Genomic DNA, 25,971 nt, shown 5'->3' with positions numbered 1-25,971 from the left:
TGCTGTGGATTTTACCCCACTTCTAAAATTCCTGAATCATTTGCCCTAAATGATTTTCAGAGAAACTTTTCAGAGAAAGAGCAACACATCCCCGTGAGCCCCAAATGCTACGTGTAGAACAGGGAACCAGCAGTACTTCCACATTCCCAGATCCAAGAGTGGACGGTGAACCACATCAGGACTCCATACCGAAGCTCCAGGCATGCACCTCTTGCATGCAAGTTGTCATGAAATTAAACTTGCACAGCCCAGCTAGAGGAGGCCCATGCAGGACAAATAAGAATGGCACCATATGTCCCAACAGGCATTAACAGATGCAGTAGACAGAACTGCCACACAGCTCCCTTCTTTTAAAAAACTTCCCTTTATTCCTCACAATTTACTAATCCTTGAAATTAAAACACAGGTACATTCCCTGCACAGGTGCATTTATGTATCCTCACTCTTAGAGTTTCCAGAATATTAAAACAAAAACTTTCAATATATTAAATAGTAAAAAATTAATAGCATTTCCTTTTTCCTCTGTTTTGAGGCTGGTCCTTATTCCTCTAAGTTGAAGGATATTGCCATGTTCAAAAACATGTTACTCATCCAACAATTAGAGAATCTCAACTTTTGCCATCCTTATGCAGCAAAGGATATTTTTGGTTGTGGCATTCCCATTCGTTTCAAGAGACACAGTCATAAATCTGAGTGAAAACAGCATAGTTAAGGGAAGCTATTTTCTAGATATGGTATTTAATTGAAAGCCTAAACGAAATTCCAATTGTATCAATGCACACATGACTTTTCCCATCTAATTCACTGTGACCAGATTCAGCATGAACAATATTAAGCATCTTTCATGTTTATGAAATGATTCATAAGCAACATCCCAGTGTGCTCTAAGGCATCTTTACCTGAACGCTGAGATTTGGAAACCATTATTCTGGTCAGTCAAGATATTTTAAGTCATTCTGGTTTTCCCTTCATTAGCCTTTGATAAACCTGGAATATTTTTGACCAAACCAATAGTGAAATAATTCTGTTGAAACACACATTTCACAGTCAGCTTGAGACAGCAGTATCATTTAATAAAATTGCCACAAAATAGACACTATTGTGCACTCACTAGTTAAAAATATCTACAGTAATGTCATGAAAAGTTGAGAATTCAGATGAGTATCTTCAGAAACTTAACTGCTACTGAATTCCTTCAGATAAAGCTTCATAAAGTAGTGTAAAAAAGCAATTTAACAGTTGGCTTCCCAATGTTGTTAACTACAGTTCTGTGTACTTGCAGAAAAAATATTTAAATTACAATTAGCATAAATTTTAGGTTCTGAAAACATGAATAATCCAAATCAAATGCTTTTTATTTTTCACTAAGTGGTTGGTTAACCACAGATACTCATAGATTTTTACTATGCTTACTGTTGGTATACATACAGATGGATCTATGCCACTCTAGTTCTTATCAGAGAGTAAATACCTATTTTGACAATCTACAACAGAACCTGAAGTATTTCTAGACAAAATTAGCCAGTATTTCATCTCATGATGAACAGACTCATGCTGTCTTTCAAAGGGAGTCTTGCATAAGCCATGCTGTAAGAACTCAAGACATGGTCAGCATAAAAAATTCTTTAGGACTCTTGAGGTACAGGGATGTAGCCAGAACTCTTAGTCCCTTCCTACCCTCTTCTTACTCCTCAGAATCTTGAATTTTTTGACGAGCAATGTCAGCTATGCCAGTCTCACTTTCAGGGTGCAGGGCTAGTGCCTCCATCTCTTTGGTAAATTCAGGTTCTTCCATTTGGTCAGTAGCATGATTTGGATCCACTTCTTTGGTGGCATCTGGACCAGGATCTGACTGTTCTTCACTTGTAGAACTACCCTCTACTAGTTGCACTTCATCTAAATGAAAGAGAAATCGCATCATAAGTAAACATCAAACCCATCTGCAAGCAAACATTTTTATTATTGAAGAATAATAAACACTAGGAAACTGCATCAATTACAAAAGTGATTAATTTAACCAAGGTTCTTCAAAAAAGACCTAAGACACTAGAGATCTGCCTCAGTTGGTGTAATGTTACTCTGAAACTAACCCTACACAAAGGTCTCATTAATTTATCTTCCATTTTGCCATACTTCTTTTTAATATGTAGAGGAGCAGAGTAGGACACTACAGTTATTTTAACCTTCAATTCAAACATGCTTTATTGACACTTCTTACAGTTAGCTTTTCAAAGAATGGCTGCAGGCTGGTTAAACATAGAGTACAGGCGGGTTTTGTTCTGCTTTAAAAAAAAAAAAAAAAGAAGAGGAATTACATAGGAATCATTTTTGCATATGACAGACTGAAGAAATTATTTGCTAATGAACAGTTGACCACAATGCACTTTGGTTGAAGTGAGTCATCCTGAAATTTATAATCTGACTGCAAGGAAAGGAATCAGCTACTGCACCTGTACTTTTCAAGCAATGTTTTTAGAGAAAAAAATTGTTAAATAACTTTCTGCCCTGATTCTGCTAAGTAGGGGTTGTGTGCCAGCAGTCTGAAAAGAAAGAGGGGAAAGCCTAACTGGGGGCCCAGGCACCTTCAGAAGTAGTTAATCTTGGTTTCTTCTTCTCTGTTATGTTTGACAGCCAGCTAAAACCACTGTCACAGCTAGCCACAACACTGCCAAGGCCCTGCCCAGGTCTCATGTAGCTATGGAGCTAACTGCCTTAAGCACAGGCTGAAGCACAGACTTGCCCTTGTACAGTGGAAACTCAAACTTGTGGGTTTCCTTGTAGTTGCAGCTATAGGATTTTTTTTTCCCTTTTTTCCCCCTCCCGATTTATAGGATTTGTAAGGGGTATTATTAGTTTTTTGAAATAAAATTGTGGTTGATATGAAGAGCTTTGATACACCACCATTCACAAGGTGGCTTGAAGCTAGGATGAATTCACTGCCTTGCTCACAATGCATACGCTGGTAAGGTCTGTAGTGTGTTGGCCACGTATCTGAAGAAGTTAATGAAGATGAACATGTAGATAGTGCAGTAGTAACATGTCAAAAAATGTTAGCTTCCCTTTTTAGGAAGGGAGGGAGAAGAGCCATCCACCAAGACCCTGTCTCTCCCTCCAAAGGGGAGAGCACCTGGCCACTGACTTGCTCAGTTAATATGAACCTGCAAGTGTGTGTTTGTCACCAGCGTGAGGCATCACACTGCTCACAGCTCATTATGTTTTGCTGTACTGGTATGCAATATATTCAGGGATTTCTAGTATCCTTGCCTCCAACTTCCACAGCCATCTTGATCCCATGCAACAGCAACTCTTGTTGTAACAGGATCATCACAGGAAGCTGTTGAAAACTTCAATAATTACTAATTTATTACTAATTTATATCCTCCTATAGTCTTTAGAGTCCAGCTGAAGTGAAGAATACTACCATTATAAGACAAGTGTGATTGATCCAGTGCACTTCTACAATGCTTAAAAGAAGGAAAGGGGAATCTAATAAATTGTGGAAGAGATATCACCACCAGTTTTTCAACTATTTCACTTACAGAAACATTGTATCAGAGTACTTGCAGGGGAGAGGTGATACAGTGTTTTTTCTGTTATCATGTATTAATTATTTGCTTATTGAAGGGAGAAAAACATCATTAACAGTTTAAAGACTAACCCTTCAGGTGCAAAATACACAGCACAATTAACTTGATACTGTGATTATGAAGAAGAAAGTATTACAGGAGAGTTAACATCTACATTAACCTTTGCAACTGGAAGGAGAGGGCTGCTTTCTTATTATCCAACTTGTCCTAACACCTCTAACGAAAGAGTGGCATGAAACTCCTGCATGATTTTGATTACAGATTTGGATTTTGAAAGAGTGCAGTGTATACAGAATGCTTTAGCTGTAAAAACCTGTGTGAGTCTAGCATTGAAAACCACGTTTTAGAAAGTACACAGCATTTGTAAATTGAAAGACTTGAAATTCCAACAAATGCAGGTTTGCTGTTACAACAAAGATTTTTCTTTCAACCTCAGCTGTTACAGATTTTGAGACCCATTACTATTGTTCCTTGTGGTGTAGTTAATGCAGCATTAGTTTCAGCAAGCAAACTATAGATCCTAACCTTTCTTTTGCTTTCTTTCTTCTTGTTTCCTTTTTTCTTTGGCAGCTTCTAGTTCTTGTTTCTCATGAATTTCCTTCAGGGTCTTGCAGACTTTTTTGTGGGTAAACCAGTGTATTTTCTGACAGTTCTGGTCGCAGTACATCACCTGAAAGTTACCAGAGCTATCAATTCATCTTCACGTACTAAAAAATATACAATATTCTTCCGTTTCTTAGTCTACCAAGTTAAATCTCTCTCTATGTATAGTACTTAAAGGTATTTTTAAGCAATCTGTAAGGTCATACGGAGTGATTTTAACCTATATAAAAATCTATAAAGAAGAGTTTGTTAACTCTGAACATACAGAAATTTTACTCTTTCTTTATTCTTAAACATACACACTTGGAAATCCAGGTACTTGTGAATTTCAGGCATCTCTCCCAGAAGTAGACAGCTTGCACATTTTCAGTGTAGGCACACATACCATTCCTCCTAAGTTCATGGAGTAAATAGTGAAGCATTCAAAATCCTCAGTGGCACTAGTTTTTGTGATTTATTATCACTGTTTATGGATTCTTACCATTTTACATACTGAACATCTTTTGTCTGCTCCCTTTCCTCCACAAGTTGTACAGAATTCAGCATCCACAAAACCCACTTGGCCAGTAATAGCTTGTGTAAGTACAGAAAAAGCTGTAGGATCAGAACCCTGAAAGGTAAGACAAGAGTTGGTAATGAGATTAGAAAAAACACATAATGAAGAGGGACACGCAAGAGAAAAACAAACCAAGCAATGCAAGCTTCCAGCCAGCCAGTTGCAGTCTCACTGAAGATGCCATAGCAGCAAGAACGTAAAACTAAATCATAGAACTTCAATTAACATGCACAACTTAACATTTATACGGTTAGATAAATTTTTGTTTATAAAGTCAACTTAGTCCTTAGCTTCTGTAGAAGGGAGGATAAAAATTACCATTTTTTTACTCTGTAAATTATTACTAATACTACTAATGAACTCAGTGTTCTTCACACACTGTCACCCGCTTGTAGATCATACGCAGCGGGTTTTTGCAGATTAGTCTCTGTGCTGGCACACAGAAAGATATTTTACTTGTCACTGATATACTATTGTGCTCAGCGTACTCAGATGCTACAGACCAAATGGTCAGAACTCAAAATCTTCAAAACAATTATTTGCATATTATTATTTAGATATTATTTGCAGTACCTTTCCCATGCAGTACAAGCAGTAAGATTTAGTCTATTTTACTGGCAACCATAAATTAAGACTATTCTTTTGGACAATGATGTAAATATTAGAGGAAAAAAATGCCAAATTGACTCAGCTCTAAGTAAATCCTTAAACCACTAGACTACCATGGAATATGCACCATCATAACTACTACGACAATGCTGAGGTGCCCAGGTTGAATCCAAGTAATTGTGCATGTCAAAGGCTTCCAGACAAATAAAAATTTATAGCATCTCCTCCTTTCTAGTTCTGCATAATGGACAGAAATCCAATGTAACCAACTGTATTTCTTTAAAGGCAGAAAAGACTGCAAGGTCTTAGAAGAAAAAAGGGACAGGAAAGAACATGTTTACTCTAAAGCACATCTTAATGCATCATGATGGCTTATGTTTTCACACTGTGTTTATTTTTTTGGCTTAGGCAAACAGTAGGGATTGCATTAAGCCTCAGGACATTTTAGTAGACTTGAAGCTACTTAAGATGGAGGCTATTTTTAATTCACTCAGCATAATCCAAACACGTCACAAAATTGTTCCACTTCCCCAGTGCATAGAACATCTAGCTCTCAGAGAACAGAAAGAGCATTCTTAAAAAAGAATAGAAACTCTTGTGTAAGTTTTATTATGAAGTAATTGACAGTACTATAATGAAGAGTGTGTTAGCAAAGGCATATGAGGAAAACTGAAGTTAGATTTTTTTACTTGTAATTTTGATTTCCTAATTCAGATATACATTTTGCTCTGCATTGCATCATCTTGCCTCTCTCTGTGATAAAAGGAGCTTCACAGAATGTTTCTTCTTTTTCTACCATCATATATTACCAACTTTTTGTGTACACTAGAAATAAAGAATGTATTAAATCTAGGAAATGGTTTGATCTTAAGTTGAATTTAGACATTGTGAAAAAAGAGTGCAAAATGAGTTTCATCTGTGTCTGAATCTACAAATTGTAAAAGCGAATTGGCAAAGAAAAACTGACTAGACATCCCAGAAAAGGAAAAGAAAGCTCTGAGACAAGAAACAAATTGTTTCAGGTTTCTTTAAAAGCTGAGGCATTTAGGCATTCATTCTGGGCATGGAAAAAAACTACTAGTTGAAGTATTTTAGAGCATTTTCCTGCAATATGTAAAATAAAATTCCAGTTTGCCAGAGAGTTCAGGGGCATCAAAAACCTTTGCTTAGTATAATACATTGTAGAAGCTGAGGAACAGAAAGATGGCTTAGTTTAAACTGATTTTACTATGCAAGTTGCTTAGCATATTTTCTTGATAGGAAAAACTTACTATTTCAACAGGAGCAATACTTCTCACGAGCTGCTGGAGCAATGTAGCTTCACAGTAAGGAAACTTTCGGATACTTTCTCGAATTAGCTTCTCTTGATATACAGGGAAACCATCTTTATCTCTCCCTTTCAAGAGACTAAATTTTTAAAAAATGAAGTCAAATAAGAAATTCACATAGTAAATGTTCAAGAACAAATCCACAGCATGCTGTACTCTGTCCTCTTTCAAATTATAGAGAACAATTATAATTCAAAAGAATTTGGCAACTTCATACATAAAAGTGTTTAAAATGCAAATGAAATTATTTTTATTGTAATGCACAATCATTATGCAATATAAAATAACTAAATGTGTGCTCTGAAACCACTACTTACTAATTCAACCACACAGAGAAAAATAATCATGTACAGGTAGACTAGTATCTACATCTGACTAAAGCAGCAAAAGTGCTTTGTTGTGTTTAAAAATGAGTATTGTAAAAATAAACACAGAAGAACGCACAATACTTTAAAATAAAAATTCTGCTTTACTTATGTTTAATAATGTGCTGTAGTCCTGATGCCTCTATAATTATCTGGATGGCTGCTACTTTTTTAAATGGATCACTGATAAACTATTTGATTTCATTATGTGAAAGATGACTTCATCATTTATTTTCAGCATCACGTAGCAATCCACAGAGGTCTATGGGGAATGTGATCCTTCTAAAAGCCAGGACACTTTGATACTTAAGATCAGGCAGCCAGTTTTGTGACTCTGAGTGGGTTCTGAGGATCTGTCTAAGTGATTCAAGAGTCCAAGTCTTATCCAGAGCCAGTGGGATTTGCAGTTCTCAGTTGCTTAACTGTTTTTGAAAAAATATCTCACCCTGTATGACTGCTGGAGAGCAAAATAACAGGAGAAATGTTCCCAGATGATCCATATCGGACACTGAGAAATTCTTTTTTTCAAGCCTATCACTCCCCTTTTCTCCACCACATGTTGCTCTCTGCTGCTTCACAGTGTCTGTGTGACTGCCAAGATCTAACCAGTTCCAGCAGGGAGCTGAAACTGCAGGAATGTTTCTTTTGTACCCTAGGAAAGGACAATGCCACTTCAGACAGGAAAAAAGGAGTCAGTGTCACCCTAAAGTGGCTGCAGCTGGGATTATTTCAAAATTTACTTGGCATAGCCTTTATCCAAGACAATCCAATCTATTATTACAGTTGTCTTTTCCTGATATCTGATATGTATGATATTCATACATATGCCTTCAGACCTCTCTGTAGAAATACATACCTTTTGATAAATCCATCTAGTTTATCCTCTCGCTCTTTTAAAAATGTAATACATTTCTGGAAGATGCAACTGATGTAGTGCATTTTCATAGCAAGTACTTCATTCATATCTTTCTGCTTCATACATTTCTCACAAATTAGATCCAGAACCCTATAACATTTCTGCAGTGCTTCTACTTCGGCCAACAGAGGGTTCTCTTTTACCAGCAACACAATCTATGAGAAAGATTGAAGAAGATGTAATCCAATTAGGAACTAATATTTTTAAACTTGTGCATTAACATTAAAGGTTATACAGTTCATTATAGCTAAATTTCAGTGGTGTTTCTAATACTCCTCTACTTCCATCTTATACAGTCTTCCTCTTCTTTTTTCAGTAATTATTTAGTATTATTATTTAGTATACTGTAATTCACAGTTCCCATACAAGAAACATTTAAAATTAGGACTGGTAATAAAAATAATAAGGATTTTTTTTCAGAATAAGAACCTGAAGAATCAAAACCATTTCAAAAGAAAGAGTTACAGAAACTACCATACACTGTCCTAAAATCTCTTTGCTTTTGAACACCTAAAATAAACTGGACTTGTATGATTTAAGCAGTTTCACAGAACACATCAACCTCACATAATCTTGGAGTACTTCAGTAAAGCACTGAACTAACCATTTTAAGAGGCAACCGTATACTCTACTCACTAAATTAGCTGCCACTGGTGTATCACTGTTTGTACGTACTGCAGATACCTGGCTGGCAACTGTTGACAAATTACTGCCTTTGAATTTAGGTGTATTAATTTATCTGAACTACACTGGAACAGCAAACCATAAAAGATATTATTTTCAGCAAATATACTGGGAAGTGAAAATAAATGTCTCTTGCACATACTTTCAGAAACAGCAGCAGCAGTAGACGTTACTATGGTGAACTATGATGAAGGTAGGAAGATACATGCTGAGACAAGCATTGAGAAAACAATGAGATTTTGTTAAGATAGGAAATGGTTTTATGTTTCCACTTCAAGTGGGGCTAGCAAAAAGAGAAAGCCAAAACAGAAAGCTATTTATGGTTATTGATGTAAACAAATGAGAATCTCTCCACTTAAAGGTGTTACTTCGAGATTCTGGTGTATATAAACACTGGAAGAGCTTCATTTTTTAGTCATGTCTAAATGTTGAGCCTGATTCTTTCTCATTTTCAGAAGCATCTGAATTAGTGGATAATGCTTTTGATCTCAGTTGGACTCTCAGAAGAGCTGAATGCTTCCTGATATAAAGAAACATGTGTCAACAACACACAAATTACAACAACATGCAATTTACATATTACTCCACCTTAACAGGATGCATGTTAGTAGTAGTAATAATTTTATGCAGAGGCCCAGCTAATTTTACTGGCAGTTTTGGTTCTTTATCTAAGCCTTGTGGTTTAGTATAGTAGTCCAGCCTTTCACGCGGGAAGAAGTTGTTGATGATGGTCACACAGTCATGTTGACCTAAAGGCACATAAGAAAAAAAATCACCAATTAAATTAAATAATAACCAGAAAAAAGAAGACCTAAAACCAAATCTAATATAAGCAATACAGGTGAGAATTACCCACACAAGAGCTTAACATGATCTGCTTCACACTGATAACAGACAACTCCTGCCATTCTTTTGTGTGTAACTTTTATGTTCAGCAAGTGTAACTTACTGACTCCCAACAGGGAATGACTTCATGAAATTTCATTTTGAGAACCCTGTCCCCTTCCCACATCCTTCTTCCCTGGTAAGGCAAAACTAAGACAACATGTATTTGTTCACAAAGTTAGATTATACTAGTAGCCTCAAACTGGTGTTAAAATTTTTCAAGAGAAATTCTTTGCACTTTGTACTTTCAAAAATTAGTGACATTTGCATTGAGACTTGTAAGTTTTCAGACCTGAAACAGATAGCAGTGTACTAACCTAAAGTGGGAGAAGTTATAAGAACAGAACATGCTTAAAATTTACCAAGAAAAAAGGACTGTGATGAAAGTAACAAGGTGAGCGAAGTTACACCCCCTTCTTGTTTTCTACATCTGACAACATGATGGATTACTTGGCTAAAGGGAAAGTAAAATTTAGCTTCTCTAGTTCAGGACCACATTCTTTACATTGACTGATTTATCTTGGCACTAATCCTATTAATCAGTGGAAGAAGACACAGCCAACCAAATTCCAGCACTTAAAACCTTCCACTGTTTTAGAAGAGATTGTTCTAAGCTAATAGAACACAGCGTAAGACAAATGACAGGGTAAGAAGTATCTTCACTTCCCACACACAGACAGATGAATTAATGTTGATTGGACAGAGAATAAAAAAGAACAGGAATGGATTCCAATGTTCAGACTTTTACAGAGTAGCGTATCTCAGTATGCCTGAAAATATTTATTCTATCTTGGTGACATGATGAGACTTTAACAAGAATTCACCAAAATGATGTTGGAGATAACATTCTTTATTCACTAATAACTCAATTCAGCATCACATTGGAAAAGACTCTCCAAATCCAAAGTATCATTAATAGGAGTGGACTTCTCTGACGTATTAAGTGAATAGTTAAAAGTTCTGCTGCTTGAATCTCAAGTGAGCAATGTCAATCTTTTCCTCTTTACAAGACCAGAATGAGATATGATTCAAACTGAAACCACACCAACTCACTATTCAAGGAAGTAAATCTAAATGGCAAGGTGGGCTCTTGAATCCAGAACACCTAATGGACTTGCAAGAGAGTTCTCAGACATTTAAACAATATGGGAAGGTTGTGTTGAAATGAAAATACAGGTCCTCATTTTTGGTTGTTGGGAAGGTCATCTGGACACCAATAACTGAGTCATTAAAATGACTCCATTTTTTCTGGTAGTATTTTATCACATGTCCTTGCTAAAAATAGAGAAAAAGTGCTATATGTGGGAATGTTAATTCAGGAATCTCCCAGCACTGTCAAGATGGGCAAAGAAGTGAAAAAGGTTTAGAAAAAAAAGACAAGAAGAAACAATGTAACAACAGAAAACAGCCTGGTTCCATGTTTTGCCCAGGATCTCACAGCATACTGGAGTGACAAATTTTTCATCTTGTTCTAGTCAAGCTCAGGTCAGTAAGTGTTGACCCACCTCAGAACAGGTTCTGAGACTTCTCCCTCTCCCAAATGCAGATGGAGAAGGGCAGGAGGTGACTCAGCCACTAGCACACAGCATGCTCGTGGGAAAGCTCCGATGAGAGTTCCTGACTCCTAATGCTACGGTCGTTCCTTCCCACAAAGGAAGCTTCAGTCACGTGCTTCCTACCGCAGAAGCACCTACCTGCACTTCAGATGTTACCAGCCTCCTATTACTATTTGAAAAGTGATAACATTGCAAAAACTTGCACACCTAAAGAACAGCAGCATCTATTTTTACAGATATCACTTGTGCTTTTATGAAACAAAGCATGGGAATAGAACACAAATTGACTGATACAGGATGAGATACGGAAAAAAGGCAGAACAACTGCATCAGTTCAGATCAGGTCATTAAATAATGTTTCACCAATAAAAAGCATCAGAATCTAACATTTTACTTCTTTAGGAATTTAGGAAATGATAACAGACTTTCACCTTACCTACAAAAGCAGCCATCTGAGCTGCTGTCCTTCCCACAGAGTTGACAACATCAGTCTCTGCTCCAGCCTCTAACATCATCCAAGTGATTTCTTTGTTTCCTGAATTTGGGGGGAAGATATGGAGAATGAGAGAGAACAAACCAGAACTTGTAATTCTTTATGCGTGTAGAAAAACAAGGAGTGAATTTCTTAAAGATCAGGAGTAACACTGAGGGAAATGAATGTTCTTAATGTCATAGAATGGATTAAGAGAAAGGCACAGTGCTGCCTCCTTATTTATGGTTCCAGAGGGTCAAATCAAACTAAAAACTACATTCAGGCAGAGTATAACTCTGCTCTCTGTAATGCACATTCAGCTCCCTGCGGAGCTTATGGGAGTCATACGCATATAACTGTGCTAGAGCTTGGTCCCTCTGCATAGCAGTATAGAAGCAAGTTCTACTAATCTAGTTTGACAGTTCAACTACAACATTTGCTATTCTAAGAAGAAAAACAAATCCGGTACTATTATGTAGCAGGAGCGAAGAGAACAGATTGTTCCTTTCTCCACAGCGGGAACTGGGTGTTCAGACTGGGCTAAACACCAAGTAAAATGAAGCTAAAATTTGATGGGAAGATTAGATGACTTAATTGGTGCCCTTCAGAGACTAATAAGGACACTTGTCACCACTTGTGCTGATTCTGCTTTCAAAGGTATTCTTACTTTATCAGTTATTGTGCATATGTTAAGTACAAAAAAGTGAATATGAAGGGGGTGGTGGATGGGAAGTTTCTGACTTAAAAGGCGTTAAGTCAGTAGTGCTCATGTACCTTTTGCACTCACAGGTAACAGACCTTGAAGTCAACATTCGGAAGCATTCAAACCCAGTTGTGAAAAATGGTAAAATCCAGCATTTTCCATAAGGCTGCAGTCATTTAACAACTTCTAAGAGTTTGTTCCCATCTATCTGCTGCAGCTCTGATATTGCTCAATGCCACAGAATGCTGGAATTTCCCAAATCTTTTTACCAAAGTTTTATCAGAAAACCAATCTGATGATCCAGTTAAGGTTCATATATACACATATGCCTTTCTTCTTTTTATGATGAAAGAAGGCAGAGTTTAAACTCTACCTGCTAAGAAATCTTACTTCCCTAGAATCTCCTTTTTGGGAAGATATAAGTGGCCTAGTAAAGAAGATACTTAAAATAACCTAATATTCCCAAATCTAATCTTTTTCCCAGAAAGAACAAAGTTTTTTATGTAGTGTCTTTTTCTGACTCAAGGAAATAATTATTCCTTTCATCAGGGAAAAAGAATAGCAAGAGGAAAGCTGCAAACCAACACCTGAGACAGGAGAAGATACACACAGCTATAACCACTCCCATGAAAAAAAGATAATGTAAGAGGAGAGGGAAAATTGATGGGAGAAAACATGTTTTTAAAACTTATTAAATACATTTTTGAAAGCCCACAAGATAACTGCAAAAATAATGCAGGAGAAAGGCAAAATTTGAAAAATACTGACAAGCCTCAAATATTACTAGAAGCTACTGGTTTGTAGCCTAAAAAAGGCAGTTTGGTGCAGTATCTTTTCCAGTGTAATATTATAGTATACATAGTATAATTAAACAGAGTGTATCCCACTGCACAGGAAAACTGTCACAGGAGACTGAATTTTGAGATTTGTAACAAACAGTAGTAGAGATAGACTATATGCCTCAAAAGATCCCAGCCTGAACAGCAGCTCTCCTATTCCAGTGTCCTGGTGATACTCCTGGTCTTGACATATTTGCATGGTTCACATGAATAATAATAAAAATATGTCAACATTTTCCTTTAATTTATGACAAATTGTACCCATCAATGTCATAAAAATCAGTGATCCAAGTTTAGTAAGAAGTTACCTGAAAGTCCAGCAAACATCAAGGCAGTATATCCATGCTCATGTTCATTGCAGTTAACATCAGCTCCATGTCGCAAGAGCAACCTGCACATGTCTACTTTCCCTTTGTATGCTGCATGCATTAGAGGGGTCATGCCATGCTAACAGAAGAAAGAGGAAGGAAGTAGCATACAAAAAAGAATTAGTTGTATCTCTTGATCTTCATACCACTGATTATTTTTACTTGTACATACATATTCAGTATAACTACTAAAGCCTCACGTAATATTTAAGTTAGCAATAACAAAAAAGCTCACAAAATCATAATGAAAAAATATAGTAACCGTCATGCAGTAGATTTTCCATTTCCATGTCACTTTTCTGAGTATGCTGTGTTGTATATTTGAAAACACACCAGCTGAATAAATGAAAAGCATTTATCACCAATTTGTGATTGGTCTTTTGTATAAGACATTAGTGTTAAGGACAACTAATGCTTCTGCTAGAGGAAAGCTTGTTTTAGAAAATTTGTAAGGTTCCGGAGTTCTTTCTTGTCTCCTCTTCATTACATGAAAAGCAACAAGAAAATTAGGAATAGGCTCTTGTTCTTTTTGGCATTACAAAGATTTGTAGTTTCTGAAACGCATCCTGCTCATTTTCAGTCATGATTACTGGTAATTGTGCTATCCTCCTCTGTCCCATTTTGGTCTTGTGTCTCTGATCTTACATCAGCCAGAGCTCTGAAAGCCCTTGTAAAGATACACAGCTCTAAGCAGATTTTAACAACCACACAGTCTCAAGCCTTGCCTTTTGATAAACTGCACCAGTGCAAAAAGGATTTAGCTTCAGCAAGGGAGGCACTGCGTTTTTATTAGATTTGTACTGGTGTAATTATAAATGCAAACTGGGCAAACCCTAGGGGAAATTTTCAGAACTAGGGTGAATTGTTAGTGCAGGCTCTCACCCTCTCAAAGGGCAGGGAGAAGCACATTTCTGTATGAGAAAACTGCATGACATTCCAGTTTTAGAATTTGATACAGTTTTTCCAATATGCTGTTTATTTTCACTTAACATCAAGTCAGGATTCATGTTAGCAGCCAAGACATAGTAGTTGCCCAAGAACATTCTCCAGCACTGAATACAAGGCAGTTTGTCCCTGAAGGAAATAAAAATGGCATTTTCTTCCTTTTTTTGCAGGTTAAGGCTGTGTGCATGAATCCACTCATGTACACCGTTACTGCATCTGTGTCAATGCATGGAAATGTGATACTCTGAAATAATGATTTGTCAGTTTGAGCCTTAATATATTTCTTGTTTCAATTTATGACAGAATAAAACCCAACTGAGTTACATATATCAATACAACTTTTCTAAAGGTGAGGGAAATTGGGAAAGTTAAAATTATAATAACAATTTTTAAGTATTACATTTTCATTATTCCCCATCCTAACTGAAAACAATAAAAAATGATTGCTTGATGCATTATATTTTAGTAGCCCAAAATATTTTGGTAAACTGCAATATAAACTGCCATTAAAGAAACAAAAGACCTGAAGAGATCACTTCACAAACATGAAACAAGTTTGTGATTACTTCTGCTACGTTTCATTTGTGTTCCTATAAAGGTTAAGTGAAGGCTTTCTCTTCTAATATATCAAATATGTTATGTTTTTGTTATGATGTTACGTTATGTTACGTTACGTTACGTTATGTTACGTTGACAGCAATTTTTATGGGCCAATCCCAGTCTGGAGCCATAGTATAGATTTGCCTCCTTTAGCAGTGCAGAAAAGTATGCTGTAAGGGGATATGAACGTGGTAAGGTTTTTGACTGGAGAAGGAACTTTAAGAAAACAATGACTAAGTTTGGTTATATCTTGAATGCCAGTTGTTTCAGTTAAGAAAAATCTGTCTAAAGGTTATAGGACAGAGGAAAGGGTTGGTGGGGTTTTTTTGGGTTTTTCTTGTCATCCCCTCCTCCTGGGAAAATTTATTTAAAAGCCTTTGATTAAATTTTGAAAGTGTCAGGCTGTGATGTGGATCAAAAAAACATATCAAGCACAAAACATGTGGGCAGTCATTTGAAAATTGGATTTAAAGTCACACTAATATCAGGCTTTCACATTCACAGCAAAAAAAAAAAGGGACAGGCTAGACACAAGTTTATCTGCAAAAGCTTGGTATCCTGTATTATGTTCCTGTGCAGAAACTGAAGTGACTGCAAACACTCTTCTCAAAGACAGGTTCAGCAACAGTCTGTTTTCTGACAGTTGACATTTGGATTGACAATACAACATACGTAAAAGACTATACTAGCAGACAGTTTATTAAACATACAGATGAAACAAATTATTTGTTGTTCCAGTACGGAACACAGGATGAAGAATCCATTTTCTAGCAGCTACTATGTAACATTCTTCTGACCAAAACCCCAGTCTTTTAACGTCATTCCTTAGGACAAAAATGAATCTTTCCCAGTTTCTTGTTTACTTTACAGGGATGTTACATGGGTTACAGGGAGAAAAATTAACATCTCCCATCTTCTGCAGGGCTCTAAGTATTCCTTGTATGTCTGACTGTACAAGGGGAATAGAGTTTGCAGTGCCTCTAGAAATTGCCTGGCACCTCCCTTGACCAGGTTCTTCTGCTCATCAACCACCAAGGACTCCATGGCACAACGGGGCTATGCCTCATGGCACAGCCAGCCCAGCCATTACACACTGACCTGCCCAGTTCCTGATGCTCAAAATATACCAGAAGCAGACTGAGGGATGGGATTCCAAGGGTTATGTTGACCTAATGCTGCCATGGTGGGAAAGCCAATTGAAGAAAAAAAACCAACTACAGGGTCAGTGGGCTGAATTGGCTAACAAGGGAAGAAAAGGTCGCATGGGGAGGCAGGAGGGGCAGATAAGTACCAGAACCAGGGAGGGGTTGGACTCCACTACCAGAAGTGGGGGAAGAAGCAAGCAGGTCAGTCTACCTCTCTTCAGCACCAGGGAGAGGTGTGCGTCCACAGGATGAATAAAAACACTTATAAAGTTAATAAACTGGAAAAGCAGCCTTCTGCCTTCTAGAAACTAAGGGAGAAGTTTTCAGCAACACTGTTTCTCAACCTTCGTTGACCAGAGGAATTGGGCAGTGGGGGGTGGCCAGGGAACAAGAGTTGGAACAAACAAATACACAGACCATCTCGCATCCCAGTGAGCTATGCATATTTAGCAGAAAAACTGACTAGGTCATGTTTAAACACTCGTGCTGACTGTGTAAGAACACAGACATGATGCATGTATATTTTTAAAAGCCACTGTATTGTGGATAACACGCTGATGATTCACTACTGAAGTAGCCACATAGACTTGTGTTCCTCAAGAGAAAAGAGGAGTCCAAGTGGTCCCAACATTCCCAGTGTTTTACACTTCTCATGCTCACTTCACCCTTCTTCTCAACCGTGGAAACTTGGCCAAGATATGGCACATGTAGGCTGGATCGCACTGGAGCAGCTCTCTCAGCAGGTATTAGGGTACGCGGCGACATTGAATGTGTGAATACTAGCTACCTAAATATAGCAGGAAAGGGAAAGTGCTGTGAAAACCCTAGCTGAAAAACTGCTGTAGACACTTGTATGCTGACAATGTTAAAGCATCCACCTCTCCCTTTCCCAGCTCATTTTGCAATGAAAAACTGAGCCCCACATTAAGATGGAAAGAATGCCTCATTTTATTCTTTATATTCAGGCAACTATACCAATTCTATTTATTCAGAAAATTACAAACTAAACACATAGACTGTACGTTTGGTTTTTATTTGAGACAATATTTGGGAAGTTACTGAAAAGGAATCAAATGATGCAAAAAGAGCAGGTGCCACAAGGAACACAGAAATACTAGTTGATGTATGTCTTCAAAATAAATTCCACTAAATAAAAAGGAAGAGCACTCCTGAAATCAGACCAACTCATTAGGAGTGGTTCAGATAGGTATCTGGAATTGGATTGCAAAAAAGTCTCTGACTTTTAACAGAAATCATACTGAATGCTGCTAGTCTAGAAATACATGAATTGAATTTTCATTGGATGAAAGCCTTTAGAAATTTCACCCTTAAAACTTTTGAATAAGATTGCCCTTACCTATCTTAAACTTATTACAAGCCGGATTTGGAAGGTAGTCAACAGATACATGCACAAATAATTTTAGCTATAGCTAATTATGAACTAATTAGAATATGAAATATTGTTCAGCGAGCGTTGATCATAGCTATAGTTCTCCTCCTTTACAGTCATCCTACTGCGCCGTTGGTTCCACATATGTAACACATTAGTTTCCTGTGATGATCTTTCTGTTCATCTGCAGTGACGAAAAGTTAAAGTCTACATCAGTCAGCGACCTGAATTGAAACCAGATAATTCTTAATAGATGCTGAGTTTTCTTTGGGTTGTGTATTTTGAAATACTATGTAAAAAACATCAAAAGACTGAACTCCTTCTCCTCAATAAAGGCCAAGGATCTGGGCACTTTCTGCTAGCATAGGAAGTTCATGCTGGAATAGCAACATAGATTAACTGAAGAACCCTTCACAGAACATAATCAGCATGAGTAAAGCTACATATACCTCATACACTAATGAGCAGGCCGCTGCTGTAATTCCCAGAAAGTAATCAGTTCTGTAATTAGCATATACAAGTGGACTGTTTCTAAAAGATGTATTTTATTACAGAAGTGAACAGCTGAATTACCAAACTAGAGGAAAAAAGTAATGCTGCTAATGACAAATGATAATTCTGTATATAAGACCACCATGAATGACCTTAAAGATATTTTAAATACAGAAAAACTGTGAAGGCTTTTCAGGTCAAGCCTCTCTGCTTGATCTGCAGAAAATACGGGATTGTAGTACTACAGCACTCCTTTGCAACCTTAACTACCAACACAACTGGAGGAAATTTCCAGCTAGAAAAGCCACATGCTTCCTCTAAACTGCCTTTCCTTAATAATCTGAAAGAACTTGGCCACACCCTGCCAAGGGATGGAGTTAAAGTCAGCAAATTGCCAACATGAAGTCACAACACTATTTAGAAGCTCTGTACTCACAGGGGAAATAAAATTCCTGAGGCAGCGTGCATTTCAATGAAATAATTTGTGTTTATTTTGCATCCGTTTCCATTGCCCATCTATTTGTCCTGATATTTTGGGATACCTGAGCTTAAATGCCCCTTAAATTTTAAAGTTTCCAGAGTCAAAGTATTAATGACAAGGTTTGTGGAAGAGCTGTGCATTTCTTTGCTTTCATAAAGACAATGATTAAGCCTAAATACCTTTCCCCTTTCTTCAACTACCTAAATCCTCAAAGAAACAACAACAACAAAATTGGTCAGAAAGGATGCTGGGAAAAAACAGGACCGTATCTACTGGATATCTACAACCTTCTGGAAGATGGGCATCTGTGAAACTAATTTGAATAAAGGGGTCTTACTCTGCTTTCAAGTGACCTATTACTCCCAATGGAACACTGCAGACAGTAGGAGGTGAAGGGTGAGTGAGTCCTGGCACATAGGCAGGAAAAGCAAATAGACTTAGAGGAGCAATTTTTAATTTTTTAAATACGTGTAACAACAGCAGAAGCAATGCTGAAATACTGTGTCCAGCTCATGCCTAGCATTTTTGAAGGAAGAAGCTGAAACAACTGGAAAGGATTTGGAAAAGAGTCACGATTATAGCTCAGTTGCTGAAGAAACATAACTTTAGGCAAGATATTTTAAAAAGTCAGCGCATTTAGAAGATGTTAAAATGTGACTTGGTCCTTGTCTAAAGGTACGTAGAGGAAAGATTGCTTATTGTCAGTAGTTTTTAATCTAGAAGAAAGCAGATCTAAGCAGTTAGAATATATGGTAAAACCAAAAATTAAAGGGTCATCTTAAGTGTTTATTTTTTAAAATCAGGAAGTGCAATATATAACAGCCTGCTTCTGGATGCTGTGGATTCTCCAGCCTGTGGAAATTATTAAATTGTGACTGCATGTTTGTTGTACCACAAATAGAAGAGAGAATTACGTTAAACCTGTGCTCACTCTGTGGATTCTCTCATGTAAAAAGGACTTTAAGGAAGGAAATGAGTTCTTAGTTCCCAAGTGAATTGTGCTCCCATTTCAATATCTAAGCATTTTCAATTTTCAGGGCTGTTTCCTCATTTCTTAACATCAACAAAATAAGTAACAGTAGTAATATGAGTAATAATGTGAATTTCAGGATAAACAGCTAAGGCAGCAGAGGAAGAACGTAAGACCTGATGCATTCAAAGCAGACTCCAGTTGTGGCAGCGTTGAATAACAGATGAAGCTAATGTTTAACTGGGGTTTCTCACGCTCTATTTATGTATAGATATTGGAATAACACATTAGAGGGAAAGTATAATAGAAAAGTTCTAAAAGTTGATGTGAGATGACTGATAGATTAAGAATTCTAAACAAATCTGAACCCTTTCCTGTTCAATATGCATCATTACACACCACTCCCGGGGATAAAAAGGAGACTGCAAGAAGTCCAGTGCATGAACTTAGTTTTATGTGCCTCGGGTGTATTTAGTCAGATGTGAGCATCAGGCAAGTATTGTTAAAACTATTTATTCTTTAACAACAGCCTGAGGCATAACTCAGTTATGGTTTCTATTAATAAACCATATCCTCTCAACAGTAATTCCGCATGTTGCACTAATACTGCATCAAGGGTGCAGTCGTTCAGCAATTAAGCTGAAAGAAAAGCTTTTAAAGTCCACACAATAAAGCACACTTACAAACAAACTTACATTGTATCTTGGGTTCCTGAAGTTTGCTGTAAAGCTTAGTTTGACTAGCTTGTCAGAAGTGTGTTGAAATTCATACATTAGAAATTAAGGTTTAAATATTTAACTGTATTTAAGAACAATCAGAAAATGGATCTGTTGGCAGCACAAAAAAGGCGAACAATATTCCACAAAGATAACCAGTAGATGAAGTGATAATTTTCCTCCATTTAGCATTCATGAGACCTCATCTACCTGTCCAATTTTGGGCCTTTCAGAACAACAAAGACATGGATAAACTGCAGCAAGTTCAGTGGAGTACCACCAAGACATTGTGGGAACTTTAGCACTTGTGGGGTGAATAGAGGCTGCAGGAACTGGGCTTGTTCAGCCTGGAGAAGAGATGGCTTTGGTGGGACCCTACAGCAGCCTGCCAGTGCCTACAGGAAGATCACTGAGATGATGGAGCCAAACTCTTCGGTTCTGGTGGCAGAAGGGCAAGAGACAATGAGCCCAAGTTGAAGCAGAGGTTCAGACATAGGGGAAAAACATTTTCACCATAAGCACAGTAAGGCAGTGGAACAAGTTGCCCAGAAATACTGTGCAGTCTCCATCCTTGGAGGTTCACAAGGCCAGACAGGATAAAGCTCAGAGCAACCTCATCTGACCTCGGAGCTGAAGCTGCTTTGAGTGGGATGCCAAACTAGAGACTTTCTGAGGTCCCTTCTAGCCTGAATTTACCAGTGATCCTATGAAATGACAAATTTGGGAAAAAACACAAACTGACATTTAAATGAATAAATTACACATTGATCTAACATGTATGGTGGGCAATTACAATTTTGCTTCCATGTTACACTTCATATTAATGTTGCGCACTTCAGAAAAACATTGCAAAAAAAGAAGAGGAAACATATGAAAGTCACACAAGCTTCCTTTCTCCACAAACTTCCTCCCATCTTCAGGCAGCACTTAAGGATTTTATCTTGCACATATCTATCACACCTGCCTCTGCAAAAGACACGTGTGTTTTCCACTTCTGACCTAGTCACTCATTTTCCCAGTATGTTTACGGTTCTGCAAAGATATGGCTTTGGGTAATGAGATGCAAGCACGAGATGGGGACAGGTATTCTTTATCCACACTGTCTGCTGCTATCTAAGCAGAGGGACTATGGTTTGGTGGAGGTGACAAGAAGCCAGGAAGCACCCCCACGTGTCTTGCTGCAGTGTACCTCTTACCTTACAGACACCAAAGGTCATGCTGAAACTTGAGAGAAAATACAAACAGTGTCATACTTTAAGTAACATTAAACTTTCTTAAAAAAAAAAAAAGTAAGAGCTCTTCAAATGTTCATTATTCAGCTGCAGGCTGGAAATATCTTCAGAATAACTCTGATTTCCAGGAGTCTGTATAGCAATGTTATTTAACAACAAGAAGGCCTTCAGACCCAGTATTTTCCTTGCTAAACCAGCATAATGCTTGTACAGTTTCGCTGTACCTCATCCAAGCAATTGACACGGACATTCTTGCTGCCCAGTAGCCTTCCAGCCTCCTCGGTGTTTCCTTTAAGTTAAAAAAAAAAAAAAAAAAAAAAAAAAAAAAGACACAAAGAGAGAAACAGGGGTGAGAAAGGGAATAAATTGAGAATCAGGAGGAAAAAGGTCGGTTCCATTCCTGATTAGAATCGAAATCTTTGTAGATTAACCACTTGGGATATAGATTAACCACCAATAAATCAATCCCACTTAGCAAAGAGGCTTAGGAATGAACAGTGTTCTGTTCTAGAAGCTAAAAGCCAAGAAGTCACACTACAACAACAAGAGTAGTCTGAGAGCATGCACTAGAAGTAAACGTTCATTTTTTGTGAAGTAACTGATCTACACACATATACAAGACACTAATATGTCTCTTCATAAACAGCACCGGAACAATTCTGAATGAATAGTGACACTGAGCATGTTAACACATTCTGCACTTTGACCTCTTTTGGAGCACCTTATGCCTAAAAGAGCTATCTAAATTCTCACAAAAGGAAATTATCCCATTTCAAATACTTTTCTGGTCTGAATGAAACGTTTTATTATCTACTCACATCTCCTTTCCTAGTTAAATTTGACATTTGTAACATTGCACCTCCCAGATTCACAAAAGTGGAAGGAATTTGTGTTTGGTGACAGAATAGTGGTGGAAAGGACCAAGCACTGAAGTAGCTTGATCACTGACATTTCTAAAAATAGCCAAATGCGTAAGGAGACTGAAGTCTGAAAAAAATCTGTGCAAGGAAAAATAGGCCATAACTTTTGTATTTTTCAATTTGCTACAAGAATCCTCTCAGCTAAGCCACAGATCTAAGAACCTGATTTAAAGCCCACTGAAGGACTATTCAGTATTGTCAGTGGAGCTTCAACAGACGTTCAAACAAATAGAAATAAATGAACATCCGAAGAGTCAAAGTTTGGGGAATTACATTTATTGCAAATTAACAGAAACTTCTGATCACTGATTCAATCACAAGCAAAGCTTTTTCGGCAGTCACATGCTTAATAAAAATAAGCATTACATTCCTCACTTTCATGACAGGCTTCGTGTTTATCTTCACTGTATCACAAGGAGGTGCTCTTCCAGAAAATTTTCAGCAAAGCAGCTCCTGCAACTTCAGTTTTGGCTCATTTTCTTTCAAAAAATACTACAAATAGTAGAAATAATTTATTTTCATAAAGTTTTTGGTGTGGTTTAACTATACTAAACAGTTTCTTTACCAATTTTTTTTAAAAATTGTTTTAGGAGAAAAAAGCCAGTCACCTGAGTCATCTCTCACACTTGATAAAGACCCAGTAAAATACACTGACTGACAGGGCACTGTCAACTAGCCTACTATATATATTTATATACACACATATATATTTTTTTAAAGATGTGAGAAGCTTCTTAGGACCTGGAGTAATTTTCAGAAGAACACCCCAGCAAAAGAACAAACATCAGAAAGACCAAGTCTTCAAGTGGTGATCTTCAAAGTAAATTTTAACGCAAATAAAGAAAAGCAAAGTTGCATTTACAAGTTCAGAGTTCCATATGACAAAACATCAAAGGAATTCCAAACAAGACACTAAACTGATGGAACTCAAGACTTCTAGAACTGGCTAGAACTTCAAGCTGGAGCCAGGCTGTCCATAGTGGTATGTGGTAGGAGGCCAAGAGGCAACAGGAAGAAGTTGAAAGAAAAAGAAGCTTCAGACTGGATATAAGAAAAAGCATTTTCACTATGAGCCCAGTAAGGCAGCAGAACAGGTTGCCCAGAGACACCGTGCTGTCTCCATCCTTAAAAGGTTTTCAAGGCCTGATAGGATAAAACCCTGAGCAATCTTGTTTGGCCTCACAGCTGACCTGTTTTGAGCAGGATGTTGATCTAGAGACCTCCTGAGGTCCTTTCCAACCTCAATTATCCCATGACCCTAATCATAAGCATCAGGTAAGTTAGATAGAAGGGTCTGCAAGATGAAGGAAGGCCTGAAACTCTGATTAAAGTGAGTCAATCAAACTGATTCTGGATCCACAATAAATTCACTGCTGACTGTCCTATGCTTGTGTCTCTGACATAGAGAAACATTTTAATATAATTGAGAGTAAAGCCCCAAAACTACAAAAAAAAATTTTCTGGGTTCAAATTGCTTCAAAATTACATATAGACATGCATGGAGCACGTCAGGTGTTTTTAGTTTACCTCCAAGTAACAAACATTGTTCAAAATTTTCAAAACACCATTTGGAGTATAACTATTTAGATGGGGCTGTGAAATTCATGTTGCTGGACCATGAAACCCAACTGTTAAAACAAGTGTGACAGAAAGCCCCCGAGCAGTAAGCATATGCACCACAGGGACACCTCCCACTAGACCAGGTTGCTCAAAGCCCTGTCCAATGTGGCCTTGAACACTTCCAGGGAGGGGGCAGCCACAGCTTCTCTGGGCAAACTGTTCCACTGTCTCACCACCCCTCACAGTGAAGAATTTCTTCCTTATATCTAATCTAAATCTACCCTCTTTCAGTTTAAAACCATTGCCGCTCATCCTATCACTACACTCCCTGATAAAGAGTCCCTCCCCATCTTTCCTGTAGGCCCCCTTTAAGTACTGGAAAGCTGCTAGAAGGTCTCCCTGGAGCCTTCTCTTCTCCAGGCTGAACAACCCCAACTCTCTCAGCCTGTCCTCCTAAGGGAGGTGCTCCAGCCCCCTGATCATCTTTGTGGCCTCCTCTGGACCTGCTCAAGCAGGTCCATGTCCTTCTTATGCTGGGGGACCCAGAGCTGAACACAGGACTCCAGGTGGGGCCTCACGAGAGTGGAGTAGAGATGGAGAATCACCTCCTTCAACCTGCTGGTCATGCCTTTTTTGATGCAGCCCAGGATATGGTTGGCTTTCTGGACTGTGAACACCCACTGCTGGATCACAGTCAGTTTTCCATCTGCTAATACCCCCAAGTCTTTCTCCACAGGGCTGCTCTCAATCCAATCATCACCTAGTTTGTATTGATATTGGGGATTGCCCCAACCCATGTGCAGGACCTTGCACTTGGCCTTGTTGAACTTCATGAGGTTCACACAGGCCCACCTCTCCAGCCTGTCCAGGTCCCTCTGGATGGCACATCCCTTCCCTCCAGCGTGTCGACCGCACCACACAGCTTGGTGTTGTCAGCAAACTTGCTGAGGGTGCACTCAGTCCCACTGCCCATGTCACCAACAAAGGTGTTAATTAAAACAGTGTGAGGGATAAGACGTGCACAATACTCTGGACAAGCTCATGTTCTGTTAATTTAAGAGCATCCTGTCTGCAAGGACATCCTGGTCTGGCAACAGCATAGGCAGAGCTGTGACAGGCTGAAGAACTAGATTATGTCAAAGAAAACATTTTTTTGCAGAGCACATTGATACAAGACATTAGATAAAGTTATGTACATTACTAATTAGATAAATGTTAACGTACATTAGTGATATGAATACATATGAGAACAACGTCAGCTTTCCTTGGCGGAGTCAGACCCTCGCAGCTGGGCTTCCCCAGCCCCAAGTGCCCAGGGACGCGCACCCCTCCGCGCCTGGCAGGCGGCCCCCCGGGACGCCCCGGCCCGCCCCTCGCCTGGCCAGCGTGGGAGAGGAACGGGCTCCCGCTTCCGGGGGAACGGCCGCTCGCTGTCCCGGGCGGGGAGCAGGGGTGGGGTCCCGAAGCGGGGCCGGAGGCAGACGGGCCCATACCGCGGCCCCCGAGCAGCCCCGCGGGCCCGAAGCCGAGGGGAGCCCGCGGCCCGCGCGAGGCGGCAGCACGGCCGGTAACTGACGCCGCCGGCGGCGGGTGCGAACGCGGCACAACCGGCGGGGCGACGGGGCGCCCGCCGGAGCTGCCGCACGGCGCGGCCCGGCCCGCGCTAGCAGCACAGGGGAGGGGAGGGGAGGGGAGGGCGCGGCACCGCCCAGCCCCGCCAGCCCGCGACGAGGCGGTGAAAGGCGCCGGGGCCAGGCCCAGGCCCGCCGGGGGAGCACTACCGCCCGCCGCCGCGGAGGGGCGAGACCCGGGCCGGGCTCACCTGTGGCGATCACTCCCAGCAAGTCCTTCTCCTCCGGGCTCAGGTCGCCTCTCCTAGGGGGAGCCATCGCGGCCTCCCACCGGTAAGGCGGGCTCGGGACGGTGCCGCCCGGCGGGGCGAGCTCAGCCCGGTAGCGGCAACAGCCCGGCCCGGGCCCGGCAGCGCCCCCCACGCGCCCCCTCCCTGCGCGAGGCCGCCCCCACCCCCGTCCCGCCCCTCACAGCCGC

The 25,971-nt window shown here is 39.2% G+C and overlaps 1 protein-coding gene and 1 long non-coding RNA gene across 2 annotated transcripts; both read right to left on the bottom strand.

Moving 5' to 3' along the window:
* Nucleotides 1-1,039: 1,039 nt before the first annotated feature.
* Nucleotides 1,040-25,941, bottom strand: ANKMY2 (ankyrin repeat and MYND domain containing 2). The gene is made up of 10 exons (XM_074863404.1): nt 25,745-25,941; nt 21,667-21,731; nt 13,412-13,550; nt 11,526-11,624; nt 9,237-9,397; nt 7,905-8,119; nt 6,627-6,762; nt 4,672-4,800; nt 4,113-4,257; nt 1,040-1,896 (listed from the first exon to the last, which is right to left on the bottom strand). Exons 1-10 carry the CDS (start codon nt 25,809-25,811, stop codon nt 1,685-1,687), a joined length of 1,368 nt encoding a protein of 455 aa, XP_074719505.1. The 5' UTR covers nt 25,812-25,941; the 3' UTR covers nt 1,040-1,684.
* LOC141941156 (uncharacterized) lies at nt 17,086-21,660 on the bottom strand. The gene is made up of 2 exons (XR_012628234.1): nt 21,407-21,660; nt 17,086-17,735 (listed from the first exon to the last, which is right to left on the bottom strand). It is a non-coding gene; the product is annotated as an uncharacterized LOC141941156 (long non-coding RNA).
* Nucleotides 25,942-25,971: the final 30 nt, after the last annotated feature.

This window comes from Strix uralensis, chromosome 1 (assembly GCF_047716275.1).
Source record: "Strix uralensis isolate ZFMK-TIS-50842 chromosome 1, bStrUra1, whole genome shotgun sequence".
Taxonomy (NCBI): domain Eukaryota; kingdom Metazoa; phylum Chordata; class Aves; order Strigiformes; family Strigidae; genus Strix; species Strix uralensis.
The sequence above is the reverse complement of the archived record's forward strand: the minus strand, read 5'-3'. Positions and strand labels throughout refer to the sequence as shown.